Source organism: Zalophus californianus, chromosome 17 (genome assembly GCF_009762305.2).
Source record: "Zalophus californianus isolate mZalCal1 chromosome 17, mZalCal1.pri.v2, whole genome shotgun sequence".
In the NCBI taxonomy this organism is placed as follows: domain Eukaryota; kingdom Metazoa; phylum Chordata; class Mammalia; order Carnivora; family Otariidae; genus Zalophus; species Zalophus californianus.
This window is the reverse complement of record NC_045611.1, coordinates 30192726-30208002: the sequence shown is the minus strand read 5'-3', so window position 1 is coordinate 30208002 and position 15277 is coordinate 30192726. Positions and strand designations below refer to the sequence as shown.

The 15277-nt window shown below is 39.9% G+C and overlaps 1 protein-coding gene across 6 annotated transcripts in view; it reads right to left on the bottom strand.

Annotated features, from left to right (window-relative positions):
- Positions 1 to 447: 447 nt before the first annotated feature.
- Positions 448 to 15277, bottom strand: part of RPGRIP1L (RPGRIP1 like) — a 94362-nt gene continuing 79532 nt past the window's right edge. For all 6 annotated transcript variants that reach the window (XM_027619641.2, XM_027619646.2, XM_027619645.2 and 3 more), the window contains 3 exons: positions 10857 to 10941; positions 5168 to 5301; positions 448 to 3432 (listed from right to left, as the gene is read on the bottom strand). In XM_027619641.2, coding sequence (XP_027475442.1) covers positions 3284 to 3432; positions 5168 to 5301; positions 10857 to 10941 — 368 coding nt within the window. In that variant the 3' untranslated portion in view covers positions 448 to 3283. The remainder of the gene's footprint in view (positions 3433 to 5167; positions 5302 to 10856; positions 10942 to 15277) is intronic.

The window sequence follows — 15277 nt, the reverse complement described above, 5'->3', positions numbered from 1 at the left end:
TTGGGGACGAATTATGATCCTGATATTGTCAATCACTCGGTAATTTGATACCCCCGGAGCTCTCCCTTGGTTGTTTTGTGTACTACACAAAGATGGCATTTTATTCTCATATTTGTTCATAGACACGATTCACATTTTGCTACCTAGTGAAGAAGGAAATCATTCTAAATTCAGCAATGGTGGCAGTTTGACTAAAAAAAGTTATTTTCCATATCCACAAAAATGTTAATCAGATTCTTGTTAGAACATGTGTAAAAAGTGGTTTTCATTGTCACAGCTCTTGATGTCAGATTACTAAAATAATTTATGTTTTGTTGTGGGAACACGCAGAACCTCCCAAGTCATATGACCACTTCTGAGCCCACACTTCTTCACAACACATAGAAAGTATTTGTGTTTTGTGGTAACAAATGAATGGCAGGAACAGCAGAATTTCAATGTGGCTGTTCTTTATTTGATTAAATATATTCTCTATTTATTCTTAAAAAAAACTAATTTAACTTAAATGGCAATAAACCATGATAATTTAGAAAACATGTTGAAATTGAGAGTGAAGAGAAATGTTCTCTATGTAAACCGCACTGCAAACCATAAAACTTATTTTTGTCAACTGCTTCTCATGACAGTGGCTGGGAATTTGACATTTCTACTACAGTAGGCAAAAAACCATGTAAAATACACTCTCCCACATACCACATCACATCTCTATTTATATTTCCAAACTAAAAGCATTACAGCCCCTAAAAGTGCTGAGTGTACTGTGTACATTTACACCAAGAGCTGTAAGTTCACAGAAACCTTGCCTTAAACTGGTATTTGTGTGGCGAGGCCACTGTTGGCGCCCCCTCTCCCACTCACCATACTTAATGGGTCAGGCTTGGCGCACCAAGGGAAAACCATTGCTCTGTAATCCAAAAAGGTGGTGAACTTTTTTTCAATGAACTCTGGTCAACACAAAACAGGATAAAAAAACTATTCTCGAACAGATTATGAAACCCACTTGGAAGCATCCCTATGATGGCATTCAATACCACTTACCCACTTCAAAATATGCCGGCAGCTATTCGATTACTTAAGAAAATGAGCCTTGTAAGAATTTACGTAGTTGGAAGGTGAGTTATTTTAAAACTGGAAAAGGAATCTTTAATAATCTCTACGGCAAACGTGAATGTGACAGAAACATGGCTAGTTCTCTAATCGTATCTGAGGTATACATTCCACCGAGCTGACGAGGTCTCAGAAGTTCCCTAATAAAAACTCCCCCTCTCTACTTAAAGATCATAAGAAGTCAGCGCAATCCAGTTCTTTTCCCTGCAGAAAGGGTATTTAGTTTGGGATGTAACGTTTTAAAACAATAATACAAACCTCCTGGGAGAATACCACAATAAATGTCTCACAAACCACTCAGTTAATCCCAGGGTATAATCCGGCTGTTTTAAATTACTGCAGGGAATATTATGGGCCTTCATATCACCGTAACTGCATGAAGCCAAAGAAAGCTAGAAAGAGAGGCCAAAAAGATGAGCTCAGAGCCAGCTGAAGTGACAACAAACATGTGGCTGTTTACTAGGATTGGAGAGGTTTAGCCTGCAGATGTTTGTGGTCTCTCGAAGGTTCCAGAGGAATGAGTTATTATGAAGATTTGCAGAGTTTGATGAGAGCAAGATTCTTTTTGGAGATGGCGGGCCCCAGACAGGGAGGCCCAATGGTAGAGACGGAATTTATAGATTTCTGTGGTCAGATCATACTCTACTGGTCCCACAATGTACATCAACAAATTAATATTGTACGGATGTCATTTCAAAGCCTCCTAAAGACGAGAGTCATTATTGAAGCCATTAGAGCACAGATGGTTCAAACTATATGCAGATTCTCATACTTGCATTTTTGCATTATAGCTGCTTTTTTTTTCTGTTGAACTGTAATGAATTGTCTCATAATCTATTCCATCTTCTTGCCATTAGCAGGCTTTGAATGTTCACAAATAGGAGCAAAGAACTCATTTTCCAGAGCTTTAATCACACAAAGAGGGAATGCCTAATTCTCTAAATGAAATGGTCTGTGATCACTGAAGCAGAGATTTAATATATCACGGCAAATTAGGTAGATTTTAATAAATTACTTATCTCCCTGAATACTTTACATATGCTTAAGAAGGAACATAGCCTGTTTGCAAACAGTGAAAACCCACAGCCTATAAAAATCCTTTGAAGAAAATGACAAATAAAAAAGTAAATTAAAAAATGAAATGCATTATATCCTAGACCTCCAGAGACAATTCCTTTGCAGCACTGATTCACAGCTCCATTAAAAATATCAATTAAATCCTTCAGTGAGAGTGGGTAAAAGCTAGAAAATTAACTTTCTGAGCTGCTTTTTGAGGATCTGGTTATCCAGATACACCCCACCATTGTACAAGCTTGATGTAAATTTAAAAAATGATAAAAAAGATATTCCTTTCAGGTCTAACTAAGCATATCAGAATTTGAGCCCTACTTTTAATAATTTCCTTCTGTGTCATAAGCTAAGTTTTCAAAACATGGATTTCATGTATATTCATACATGTACCTATCTATCTCCTCTTTACACACACACATCCCTGGATCCCATTTCACCATTACAAATCCATAAAAATCATACAAATGGGAAGAAGTGTGAGTTTTAAGAAAGAAAACCAAAAACTTGCAGTAATTTAATAAGTCGGTGCCAAGTCTCATTCTTTATATTTAATTGATAGAAACTGCATGCATCAAAGAAAATGCATACTGAGGTTTAATGTGCATAAAATGGATATTAGCATTTTAAAGAGGAAGATTAACACATTAATCCAAGTAATTTTCATATATTGCTTCTAATAAAATCTTCACAGTATAAAACTCTTAATGAGGCTAATCATAGGCATTCCATTTAGTGGGACGATTAGGGATAACATAAAAGTATTTCTTTTCATAGGTTTTCTAAGATTTATCCTTTTTGCTTATTAAAAATAAAAATGGGAATTGCATGTCGGTTCTTCATAAGAAAGTGTTGAAAATGCAAATAGACTTTCTCATGCTATCATGTAGGTATAAATTATTGAGAAGGTACTGCCCATGGTGGAGAACTGAAGTCCTGAGGGGTGGCAGTCATGGGAAGGAGGGAATAGAAAAATAAACAAATGGAAAAGTATACAAAACTTGAACACGACCAACCCAGGCCTCCCCCTCCCTGCATGCCATGAATTATAGATTATATACACCAGAGTAATTACAGAAATCTCATCTCAGAGCTTTCATGTGAGCGTTTACTCAGGAGCAGGGATGCCCCTGGAGCAGCTTCTTTCAGCCTCCAGGTCATCTCTGTTTTGCTCGTAGACAGACCGCAGGGCATGGAGCGCTTCGATGGTTACCCTGAGCTTGCCGATACGTCCACCACCTGCCCGTGCATCCAAGACTAGGGAGAAAAATGGCAGAAAAGTGTTAATGTCATTTAACAGATTTTTCTTCAGATAGGTTATGTGAAGCAGGAATTGCAAACATGAAGACAGCTCTATAAAAGTCCAAAGTTCACTGGCACCGCAGAAATCTGTAAATTAAAGCCTGTCCTGTGTGTAGGAAGATACACATTTCAGGTGTATTACGTGTGTGCATCCTTATTGCCCGTGGAGATCAAGACTCATGATCTCTCCCGAACCTGACCTCGTGGCAAGGCTGCAGGATGACGATTCCCGCACAGGATCAGAATTTCTAAGTTAGAAGAAGTAAAGTCTAGAAGGGATCAAGATGCGACAATTCCAAAATATTTTTAAGGAAACCTTTAAATGCAACTTGGTATACAAAGACTTAGGTGGAGACCTGAGCAGGCAAGGAGGTCACGGGGCACGAGTGGTCCCCAGCTCATTCCCGAGTTTCCTTACACCTCTTCTTCAGGACTCCTCCCTGCTCTGTCTGGCAGAGAACACAGCATGAACATCCTGACACCTGAGTGTTTAATTTTTTTGACTCTCTCTCAAAACACGGCCACAGAGGCTGTCTGTGACAGATTAGTGTGGCCATACGTGGATTCTCAGAATGAGAAGATGGGCTGCTAACCAGAACTGACTGGAGAAAAGATTAAGAATATAAAGCATAGATCATTTTCATCGCTTTTCTCAGAGTCTCTTGGTTCTGGTTGTCTTTCAGAGGGTTTAGGTTAATATTTTAATCCTCTCATCTTCTTTTTCTGTGCCAAACAAAGTTGTGACAAACTGTCATGTAGTTAGATATGTATAGTTTATAAAGATTTCCCAGGATAGGTTTCCAATTTGGTTAATTATCTGGCTTGATGTTGACTTGTGAGCATGTAACACATATACAGGACAGAGGGCTTGACATATGACATATGAACTGCAGCTGAACTATGGGGTAACAGCGTCTGGCACTTAAGAGGTGCTCAAGTAAGTGTTCACTGAATGCACGAAAACACATGCGACTAGGCCTCGGCCTCATTTGTCCATTTATTGTGTACAGCCCTGGCCATCCTCTTGATGATTGTCAAACATCTGATTCATAAAGCACAATTCCTTCAGTGTGTTCTAAATATATTATATGAGAATCCGGAGGGTAGAAACTAAGCCCTGATGGGACTCATGCCTTTGAGGTGAAAATCCAGGAGAGTACATTTTGTCAGGAATCCTTTACTCCTCTCTGAATCCTGCTAGGAAATAAGTGGCCGCTACGACTTGGCGTCATTTGCAGTGGCTATATCACTGGATTGTAACACTGGTAACACTGAATTAAAGAGAAGCTTTAAGAAAGGCACTATAATGATGACTCAGAATAACATGCCTTGGTTGAAATAAGGCTTGATAGCATGAGGCTTCCACAAACAACATCAAAAAAAAAATCCAATGGCCACATTTTTGTCACACACTCACCCCCAATACTAACAAAATGAGTAATTCCTTGTGAAGTGCAATTCATTATTTTAAAATTTCTGTTGATTGAAAGGAAGGCAGAGGGGGAGGGCAAGGGAGGGAGGGAGGGAGGGAAAAGCTTCCAGCTTCAAAAAAAAAAAAAAAAGCTTGAGTTGCAGAGGATTCAACCAGTGTGTGACTCAATATCCCTGCAGCCAGCAAAAAAGAAGGTTTTAATAAAGAATGTGGAGTTCAGCATTTGTTGTACAAATTGAGCAATACTCCCACCCATACCATCGATATTTTGCTCGATGATGTCTCTCCCTTCCTGAAACATGTCAGCGAGGTCAATGTTAGCAATGCCAATGTCCTCGCATTCCAGATCCTGTTCGTCCTCTGGAGGGTCACTGACCACCGTGAAGCGAACACTGAGAAGGGAAAAAACAGAAAATCCCCACAAAGTGAGGGAAAAAAATCACCATGAAACACAACTTCCAAATGGGGTTTTATCACTAAGTATGAAATCTCAAAGTTTCCAATTATTCCAATAAAAGGCAAATTACATGAGGTTAGATAAGTTATTGCATGAACTACTAGAATTATTATAGCATGCCCAGCCTTCAAATGAACATAAATCCACTTTTCTAAGCACTGATTAACATTTAACTCTAGAATCTGAGGAAATCACTAGGCAAAGAGAAGAACCAGATGTTCTCTCTAATACACACTATCTGATCGTATTGTGACACATCTACTTTTAAGGCTAAAAGGATCACGTGAATAAAGACCATGGAGATCAGGGCACCGTTCTCAAAAGAAATGCAACATTTTCTATAGAAATGTACAACTTCAGAGTGGCTACCAAGCAATTTATCCAACCCTCTGTGTTCTATGAAATGCAGGGACCATGCTCCCCAGTAACATTCTGAGTCACATTAGATAAATATTGTAGCTCTGCCCAACAGCTACAAGGAATGTTTGTACTACTTCAGCAATCTTTTAACTTACAATCCTAGCATCCAAGTTTTATTTTACTTTTAGACACATAATTGTACGGTTCTGATGGAACTGATTTGATTTAGTGGCTTGTGTTGAGGCCAAACACACTTGAATTGACCAAATGACAGGAATTTACAGTTAAGTACTCTTTTGATATGTCTTGGCAGCAGAGCTTAAACCATGGATATTTGTTAACTACCATTTTAACCATTTTCAAAACGTAGCCATCCCAAATCAGAAACAAAACAAGAAACTTGTTTCTTAGATCACATTTTGAGATGAAAATCTAAGTCTCTGAGAAATCATGCCTTGAACAATACGTGCAAATACAATCCTTTCCAAACACAGGTAAACATGATAGTATTTTTAACTAATTTGCTGAAAGTAAGCAATCGACATTTCATTCCTTTACCAAATCCCTGTTTTTAACCAGCAATAAATTTTGATTAGAAAATAGAAATCCCAGGACGCCTGGGTGGCTCAGTTGGTTAAGCGTCTGCCTTCGGCTCAGGTCATGATTCCAGTGTCCTGGGATCAAGCCCCACATCAGGCTCCCTGCTCAGCGGAGGGCCTGCTTCACCTTCTGCCTGCCGCCCCCCCTGCTTCTTCTCTCTCTCTCTCTCTGACAAATAAATAAAATAAAATCTTAAAAAAAAAAAATAGAAATCCCTTCCGTTGAAACCAACTGCAACACCTATTCACACAATAACTGTGAAGAATACAGATCCTAATTTGTAACTGGCTGAGTATTTTATATGATGCATAAAACAAAGGGATTAAGATGGAGTGGTTAAAGGGCATCCATTGTGAGTTCAGATTTAGCTCTTCTACTATTAGCTGTATAATGTTAGAAACATTCCTAAACCTCTCTGTTCTTATCTGTACAATGGGAAGGGGAATGTCTGTCTCACAGGGCTCTTATGAGGATCAAATGAGATGATACATGTAAACAGTGCCTGGAACATGTTAAACATCGAGGAAATGTTTGCTCTTTTATTACTATTATTTTTAATCTAAGTAGAGCTGCTTAAGCTTCTACATTTCTAACGGAAGAGAAAAAGAAGACATGGGGAAGACTTGTTTCAATTGAAAACTGAGATTGCCAAATTATACAATGACTGTATCAGTCAGTTAAACAAGAAGAATGGTGATAAAAGTAATTGTCCTAAAATGAATATGCTTGGAAGACTAGGACTTAGTGATATCTGATGCACATTTTACATCCACAAGACTTACAAAAAAGACAGAGGCTATGCAGATTGTACTAATATTGTTAAGTGTTATCCTCCTATAATGTCTCATATTTAAGGATCATATCTCTGACACTTTACAAATGCAGACCATTACCTCCACTGAACATATGAGAATTCTGAGACAAAAAGGAAAAAAAAACCCCTTCTAAATGCCAGGGAAAGGGTTAAAAACCAAAATTCAGTATTCCTAGCTTTAAATTCTACAGAGAGCAAAATGAGATGTCAAATACGAAATCGAGAAATTATGAAGTTAAGCTAAATAGGGAAGAAGGTACACTCAAATAAACTAAAAGCTACAATTTGGCTTAGGATAAACTGCACGTGAGATATAAGACACATTTTCTGTTTCCCCTTTAAGCCTGCCGAACAAAGAGGTGGAAATCTTGCTTGTTCCATGTCCTAAAGAGGCTTCCAGTCCAGGCTGAGGACCAGGGCAGACGCGTGGGTTAGATTTCTGGTGGCACCGGAAGTGCCCTGGGAGCTGCTCCTGCCTCCCCTTCTCCCCTCTCCCTCCTGCAGAACTCTCCCCTTGCTGACGTCCCTTGGTCCTAGACACAGATCTCTATGTCTTCCTGCAGGCCCGCATCCCCTCTGCCTGCGGTGACCCTCCTTGCATGGCTCACGACCTGCTTGCTCCTCTCGTCCTCTCACTATCCAGCTTACTGTCACCGCCTTAGGCCCGCCGTCACTGCTACTTTCTATGTGACAACTTGTTTAACCTTCTCTTAACGACTTACTGTAAAATGTAATTGGTTTATTTGTTTACTTGTTGCTGCCTGTCATCCTCAGTGGGACGGAAACTCTGTAGGTGCAGGGACTCCACCTTGTCAAGCATTTCGCTCCTGATACTTACGTAGGGGAGCGTAAAGATTGTTGAATTACTACACGAACTGCAAAATGGACGCTGCTATTGAAGGCTGGCTCATTTGAAGCAGGTCGACTGGAGGAGGCAGGCCCTGGGCTGGGCACCAAGATTTAGACCTCAAATGTCACTTGCTGTTATATAGGAAATCAGAAAGCACTAAAACTCCTTCCATCGTTTAACATTTTTGATTCTTTCCTCATTCTGAAATAACTCCTTTTCATACAAAACAGGATAGAAGACACTAAGGGTTACCTGCGAGTTTTACATACCGGAATGCTGATGGTTATGGTGGATCTGCTCAATAGAACATGTTAAAGAGAAGAAATGAAACCAAAAGAGAACCTTAAGTCAGTGTCAAAATGATGACTTCAAATAAGAAATTTTTAAGTCCTGCTTCAAGGTGTTACCTTCCTTTGAAGGTGACACTTGTATACTTGCAAATATAGCCAGGGCCAGGTGCAAAGGTACTGTATGTATTTGTTATACAACGTACATAAATTTATGTATGTCAGGGAAGACTGGCCAAACTTCTCTAACTGTGGCTTTGTAAGCTGCCTCCATATTCACGGGGGTCCTGCCTGAGAAAGCGAATTCTTATAAACTAGCAGGTACTTTAAAACAATGTGAAGTAATGGGACCTGTAAGTATTTGCAAAAGGTGAGAACATTCACTGGAATAACAACCGCCTTTTGGCTGTGGAAACTTGTAAACATAAACTCCCCCTTTCTCCTGAAGAAAATGATACTGTCAAGGGAGAAAAGCAGGCACGCCCCTTCTCTCCTGTGATGGCCCCATTCCTGCCACAGTGGCCAGTGGCGTGGCCAGTGGCACGGTCAGTGGCGCTCCGGGCATTTACTCGGACCCCATCCCCAGCCGCCAGTCACTCTGCGTCTCCAGTGCCTCTCTTGGTTTTTCTCAAAATGACACGAACATTTGTATCTCTGGGGATCATTTAGAGATTCTTAGAGAAACAAGGATGGGTCAATGGAAGTCATTACATTTACTGTGGACTTTAAAAATTTTTTAAAACAGTTTGGCTACAAGGGGGTAGGTCTTCTGAGGAAAGGCAGGTCTACACCTAAAGCAGAACCTGTCTTTTTAAAAAAACACACTTTTGAGGAAACAAAATTACTCTCCCCTGATGAGGAGTGCTACTTATAATATGTTCTAACATTCCAGAAACAAAATGAACACAGAGGTAGACAAATCAGTCTAACTGGAAAGATTGGGAAGTCCAGCCCAGGGCTTGTCCATGGGAACACAGCTCAGTCCTGGACAGTAACGACCCAGCCTGTTGACCACAGAGAGGCATTACACAGCACTGCACTGACCAATGACATGGTCAGTGCTGTGTAATCACTTCTGACCTGGGATAACCCTAGAACACTGATGGCATTCAGGGGGCCTTGAAAGAAGCTCAAGTATACAAAGTAAATAAGTAAAACTTGAATGATTTTCTACCATGCTGGGAAATACAGAGCTTTAGGCTAATTAACAGGGTTTTTAGCACCCCTTCTCCAGAACTGAGATCCAAAGAACTGATATATGTATTTCAAGGAGTTAATGAAAAAGCTACTATCAGATCCTAAGAGCTAAGAACTCCAGTCTCCTTTCTTGAAAGAGAAGATTAAATGCTAGTTTTCAAGCTCTTTTGAAAAACAGAATGTCTTGGGGAGCCTGGTTGGCTTGGTCAGTGGAGCATGCAACTCTTGGTCTCGGGGTTGTGAATTTGAGCCCCATGCTGGGTGTAGAGATTACTTAAAAATAAAATCTTAGGGGTGCCTGGGTGGCTCAGTCGTTAACCGTCTGCCTTCGTTCGGCTCAGGTCATGATCCCAGGGTCCTGGGATTGAGCCCCGCATTGGGCTCCCTGCTTGGCAGGGAGCCTGCTTCTCCCTCTCCCTCTACTGTTCCCCCTGCTTGTGCTCTCTTGCTCTCTCTGTCAAATAAATAGAAAAAAAAAATCTTAAAAAAAATAAATAAAATCTTAAAAAGAAGAAAAGAAAAACAGAATGCCTTTAACGTTCCCTTCATGCCCTCTAGGGAAAGGCGAGAACTTGAGTCTCTTTCTAAGGTGGGCAGGGGCGAGCTCCATTTCTGAGGCACTAAGTGTGTCATCTATGGGCCACAAAGGCAAGGAGAAAGAGACAACAGAGAGATAAAGGGCCCATCCCGGCCAAGGGAGGAGAGCCAGCAAATGGGCTGATGGGCAAAATCTTCTGTTAAGATTTGCAAAAAAAAAAAAAAAAAAGTCATGAAACGATGAATAATTAAACAATGACAGTAAGGTAAAATTAGTTTGGAAGGCTGATGAGCTAGTACAAGTAATAATACTGCCATCACTACTACTTACATCGATGACAATGAATGCTTATTGCGCACTCTGTGTCCGGTACTATTCTAGTCATCCCGCATATGTTATCTCGTTGAATCCTCACAACCACCCTATCTGGTATTATCTCCATTTTACAGATGAAGAACATGAGGCAGAGGGTAGTTGTCCAAGGTCAGACAGCTAGTAAGTGATGAAACAAGAATTTATACTCAAGCCATGTGGCTCCAGAGTGCACCCCCCTTGTAATCATGTCATGCTCTTCACTGTTATACTTGAACAGTGATGGAATGCTGAGTATATACCGTATGGTGTTTTGTTTGCAGAGCACTGTCAGATCTTTACAGTTGCTCTGTATGGTATGCAGGGCTACTGTATTTCTAGGAGGAAAGAGACCGAGAGGAAACATACTCATTCAAGGACACAGGGTGAATCAGAGTTCTGATTCCGCATCTTGAGCTTTCTTTCACCACAAGCATGCTACAGAGATCTACTTGACATAAACCATCCGATAATGTAGACTGCTCACATGTACCTTCTGTAAGGCAGCTCTTGTTTCAGTAGTATTGATTTTAAGATGTCTCTCTTTGCTTGGTTGTTTTCTTTATCCACGTAGATCACTATACCAAAAAAAAAAAAAAATCCACAGAAAGAAGTCACTCAGGAATATGCTACATTAGTACCATTCTGTATTTGTATAAATACCTGTTTTTCGAGACACAAGTCATGCCATCTCACTTGTATGCCTGGGAAAAGAGAGCAGCCCTGGAAACCAGAATCAAATCTGAGCAGTCATGTGATCTAATGTCATGTCACAGGCAGGTTTATGTGCACACTGTCAGAAAAGATACCAGCAACATCTAAGAGTGCCACATCGCTGTCACTGCCTGTTAATGGCACTGGCAGTCATGACAGTAAAAGCCAGCGGTCTTTATTGCTTTGTATTTGAGGGATTTACTGCATTTCCTCGCACCCAAGAAGCGAGTGATAATGATAATGTATGGCAGAGAGCTTGTCCTTCCTGACAGCCTCGGTAATTTAATCCTTCTCTCCTGCCACAACATGCAATAAAAGAGGCATCTAGTGTATTGGGTTGAGGAAATCCAGAGGCTGATGTTTGCTGATGTTCGGGGTCAGGGGGAGACGGGAGAGAAATGTAGGGAAGGGAGAAAGAAGCTTTTTAGGGCATGAAGTTTGTCTTTGTTTTTTAATGGTACGTGTTGGGGGGTGCTGGGGTGGCTCAGTCGGTTAATCATCTGACCCTTGGTTTGGGCTCAGGTCATGATCTCAGGGTCGTGGGATGGAGCCCTGCGTCAGGCTCTGCACTCAGTGGGGAGTCTGCTTGGGGATTCTCTCTCTCTCTCTCCCTCTGCTCCACCCCTGCTCACACTTGTGCGCATGCTCTCTCTAAATAAATGAATCTTTAAAAAAAAAAAAAAAGATGCAAGTTCGCATGCAGGAATGTGGCCAGACTTTACTTGGCTGAAATATGAGATGAGAGAGCTGATTTAAAGCCCCACCAGGAAGAAGGCGGTGAACACTTGAAACTGTAAATAAGCACCTGCGCTTTGGGAAAATGGCATCTCAGAGTTCGAACACCAGTTTCCAACCTGATTATTTTTTCTCAGCTCGGCAGCCATTCAGCATGCCTTAGCTTCTGAAGACATTTCTTTTTCAGATGCCATTTTGGAGGTAAAGTGCCCCTGGGACCAGATCTCAATTTAGAGACTATCCCTGATCAAAAGTACACAAAGGGTGAAAGATACCATGACAATTCCAAAGCCAGACTCTGCTGGGAATGAACATATTTCATCCCGAGAATGTTTCCTTGGACAATTTTAGTCCAATCTCAAAGTATGATACTATCAATTCACTTAATCATTTGGCTCAGTTGATGTGCTGGGCACTGAGTTAGGCATGCAGGGTGGGAGACACATCAGCGTCTGTGTAGGGGTGGGTTAACAGTTTAAGAGAAGTGAGAACCAAGGTCAAACAACGGCTCTTAGCTTGTTGCTGTTGCATGATGCAGTATCAGTAAATTATACAGGTTATACTAATTATACAGGTTACTGAGTTTTATAGGAATCAGAAAAGACAAAAGGTTCAGAGTATTCTGTCAGTATAGTGCTCTGCTTATCAATGCTAAAAAGGCTTACTAAGAGATGAGTTCCACTAATGCTGGGAGACTGGACCTCATTTTGGCCACCAGTACACCAAACCAAATGGGAACTTTTTTCCCCCAAATGGGAATTTTTTTGTTTTTGCTGTTAATCACCAATTCAGAATGCGGTTCAGCATATCTTTTTGACTTCAGAGTTCTAAAGCTTAAAAGCCATAATGGTCTACATTATTTTTTTTTGTGATAATTTTTTGGATAATTTCCCCCCTAGTTTTATTGAGATAAAAATGACTTATAACACTGTATTAATTTTAGGTGTATAACATAATGTTGTGATATATGTATATATTACAAAATGGGTTTTAGTTAACATCCATCACCTCACTGAGTCACACTTTTTTTTTTTTCTGATAAGAGCTTTTTAAAGATCTACTCTTTGCAACTCTCAAATACACAGTAGAGTCTTGTTAACTGTAGTGTTCTACATTATTTGAAGACAAGGGTTATCTCAGTGATAAAAAAAAAAGACTGAATTCAAAGTCCAGCAAGCAGATAGTTTTCCAGTTAAATTAGGCCAGTTCTGACAAATCTCAATAGCTTGAAAAAATTTTTTTTACTGTGGTCAAATACACATAACATAAAATTTATCATTTTAACCATTTATAAGCATATGGTCAGCGACATTAAGTACATTCATACTGTTGTACAACTATGACTACCATCCAGCTCCAGAATTTTTTCATCATCCCAAACTGAAACTCTGTCCCAGGTTCCCCCAGTTCCTGGTAACCTCTAGTCTACTTTTTGTCTCTATGAACTGGACTCTTCTAGGTACCTCTTATTAAGTAGAATGATACAATATTTGTCCTTTTGTGTCTGGCTTATTTTACTTAGCATAATGTTTTTCAAGGTTCATCCATGGCATGTATCCAAATTTCACTCCTTTTTAAGACTGAATAATGTTCCATTTTGATATACAGATTTTGTTTATCCATTCATCTGTTGATGGACATTTGGGTTGTTTCCAACTTTGGCTATTGTAAATAATGCTGCTATGAACATGCGTATTCAAGCATCTGTCAGAGTCCTTGCTTTCAATTCTTTTGGGTAGGTATCCAGAAGTAGAAGTACTGTACCATATGGCAATTCTATGTTTAACTTAAAAAAATCTTTATCACTGAAATTGGTAAAAAAAAAAAAAAATGGTATAGTTGGGACAATTTCTGCTTCATCCAGTTGGCCAGCACACTGTATTTCCTATTCCCTTAACAATGATACAAATAGTGACAGCTATTGTTTATTGAGTGATGTTTATGTACTAAGTACATAATACTGAAGTACTCAATACTTTTCTTATGGCAATCACGTGTGTTAAGAACCATACTGTCCCACATTTGACATATGATTAAGTAGACCCAGAGAAGGTAAGTAATTTGCCCAGGCTCACCTAGTTAGAAAGTGGCAGAACCAGAATTTGAATCCAGCGAAGTCTGCCTCCAGAGCCTGCCTTCTTAACCTCCATGATAGAACTTCTCCTTAATATGAAGCCAAAACTTTTCCTGCTGTTAAAGCTGCAACCCTGTTGTCAGCACAGATGGGAGTGTGAGAGAGAGAGTTCTATACCCACATCAAGGGAAGCCACCTGATCCTTTCACTTTCATGAAGGGATATTGCTTGGGTACAGCCGGTCCAGGTGCCTTAAACAACTCTCTTGGGCTCAACACTTTTTAAAATTTCTTTCTGAAAAAACTCAAGCTCCTTACCCATCAGCTTACTTATCCAAAAGGATACCAAATGTGAAATCCAGCTCTCCTACTTGTATAAACAGGAGAATACGGGCTTCTTAATCTAGCTCAGCAATTCTCCGCCTTTAATGTACGCTGGGAGGGCTGGTTAGAATGCACGTTAATGAGCTCACCCTGACTTACTAATTCAGCAGGCCTGGGGTAGGGCCTAGAATGTGCATTTTTATCTTCACAGCAGCTTGTCACATACTGAGAACCACTGTGTAGCTCAACATCCCTTCGCCTAATTTTTTAATAGGATCAGCAACCAGTGGACAATTTGTGGTGAACATGCGGGGAACTGGGACACTGGGGCCACCTCCAGATCAGGGTCCTAAGGACATCCATTTGGTGTTCTGGAACTAGATGGTTAAAAAAAAATCTACAGTTTCAAAACTTCAAATAGATCTTTTAAAAAGCAGTTCTGGTGATTTAAAAAGTATCAGAACTCTCTAAAAATTAAGCCATTTATCTTTTATTCTCATTAGAAATCCCTGGTTTAGGACTTGCTAGATTTTGACAAAACTTACTGAAAGCATATGTTTCAAAAAAGGTACAAAATAGTAGTCCAAAGACACAAGCTGATTTTGAATTGTCTACCATTAAAAACCTATCCTTCACTTCTGCAGTTTGGAAAAATCCTTACATTCTTTATCAGTGTCATTTGGCAGAAGAAATGCAGATGGCTTAATTACAAAGGGCTGATAGACTTGAATCTCAAAAAACTTTTTCTGTTGGAGTGTTATCATCCTCCTAATCCTTATCTTTGCCAAATTTCTCTTCCTATTAGTGACAAAATGTAAATTCTGCATTGTTTTCATCTTCTGAATTAAACGTTAATTGTTCCAAAACATAGACTGTTCAGTGCTCAGAGACTAAGGACCCAGATCCATATAAATCTCATAAAAACTTTGGATGATTTCATTAATCTTTTTTCTTCCCACTGTCAATTCCCTAGAAGGCTTTATTCAGCCCAGACAACATTCTTCAGACCTACCATTAATCTTATTTTTTCCAAACTATTTTCTTGCTTTCTCAGCATTCTCTGAGCAA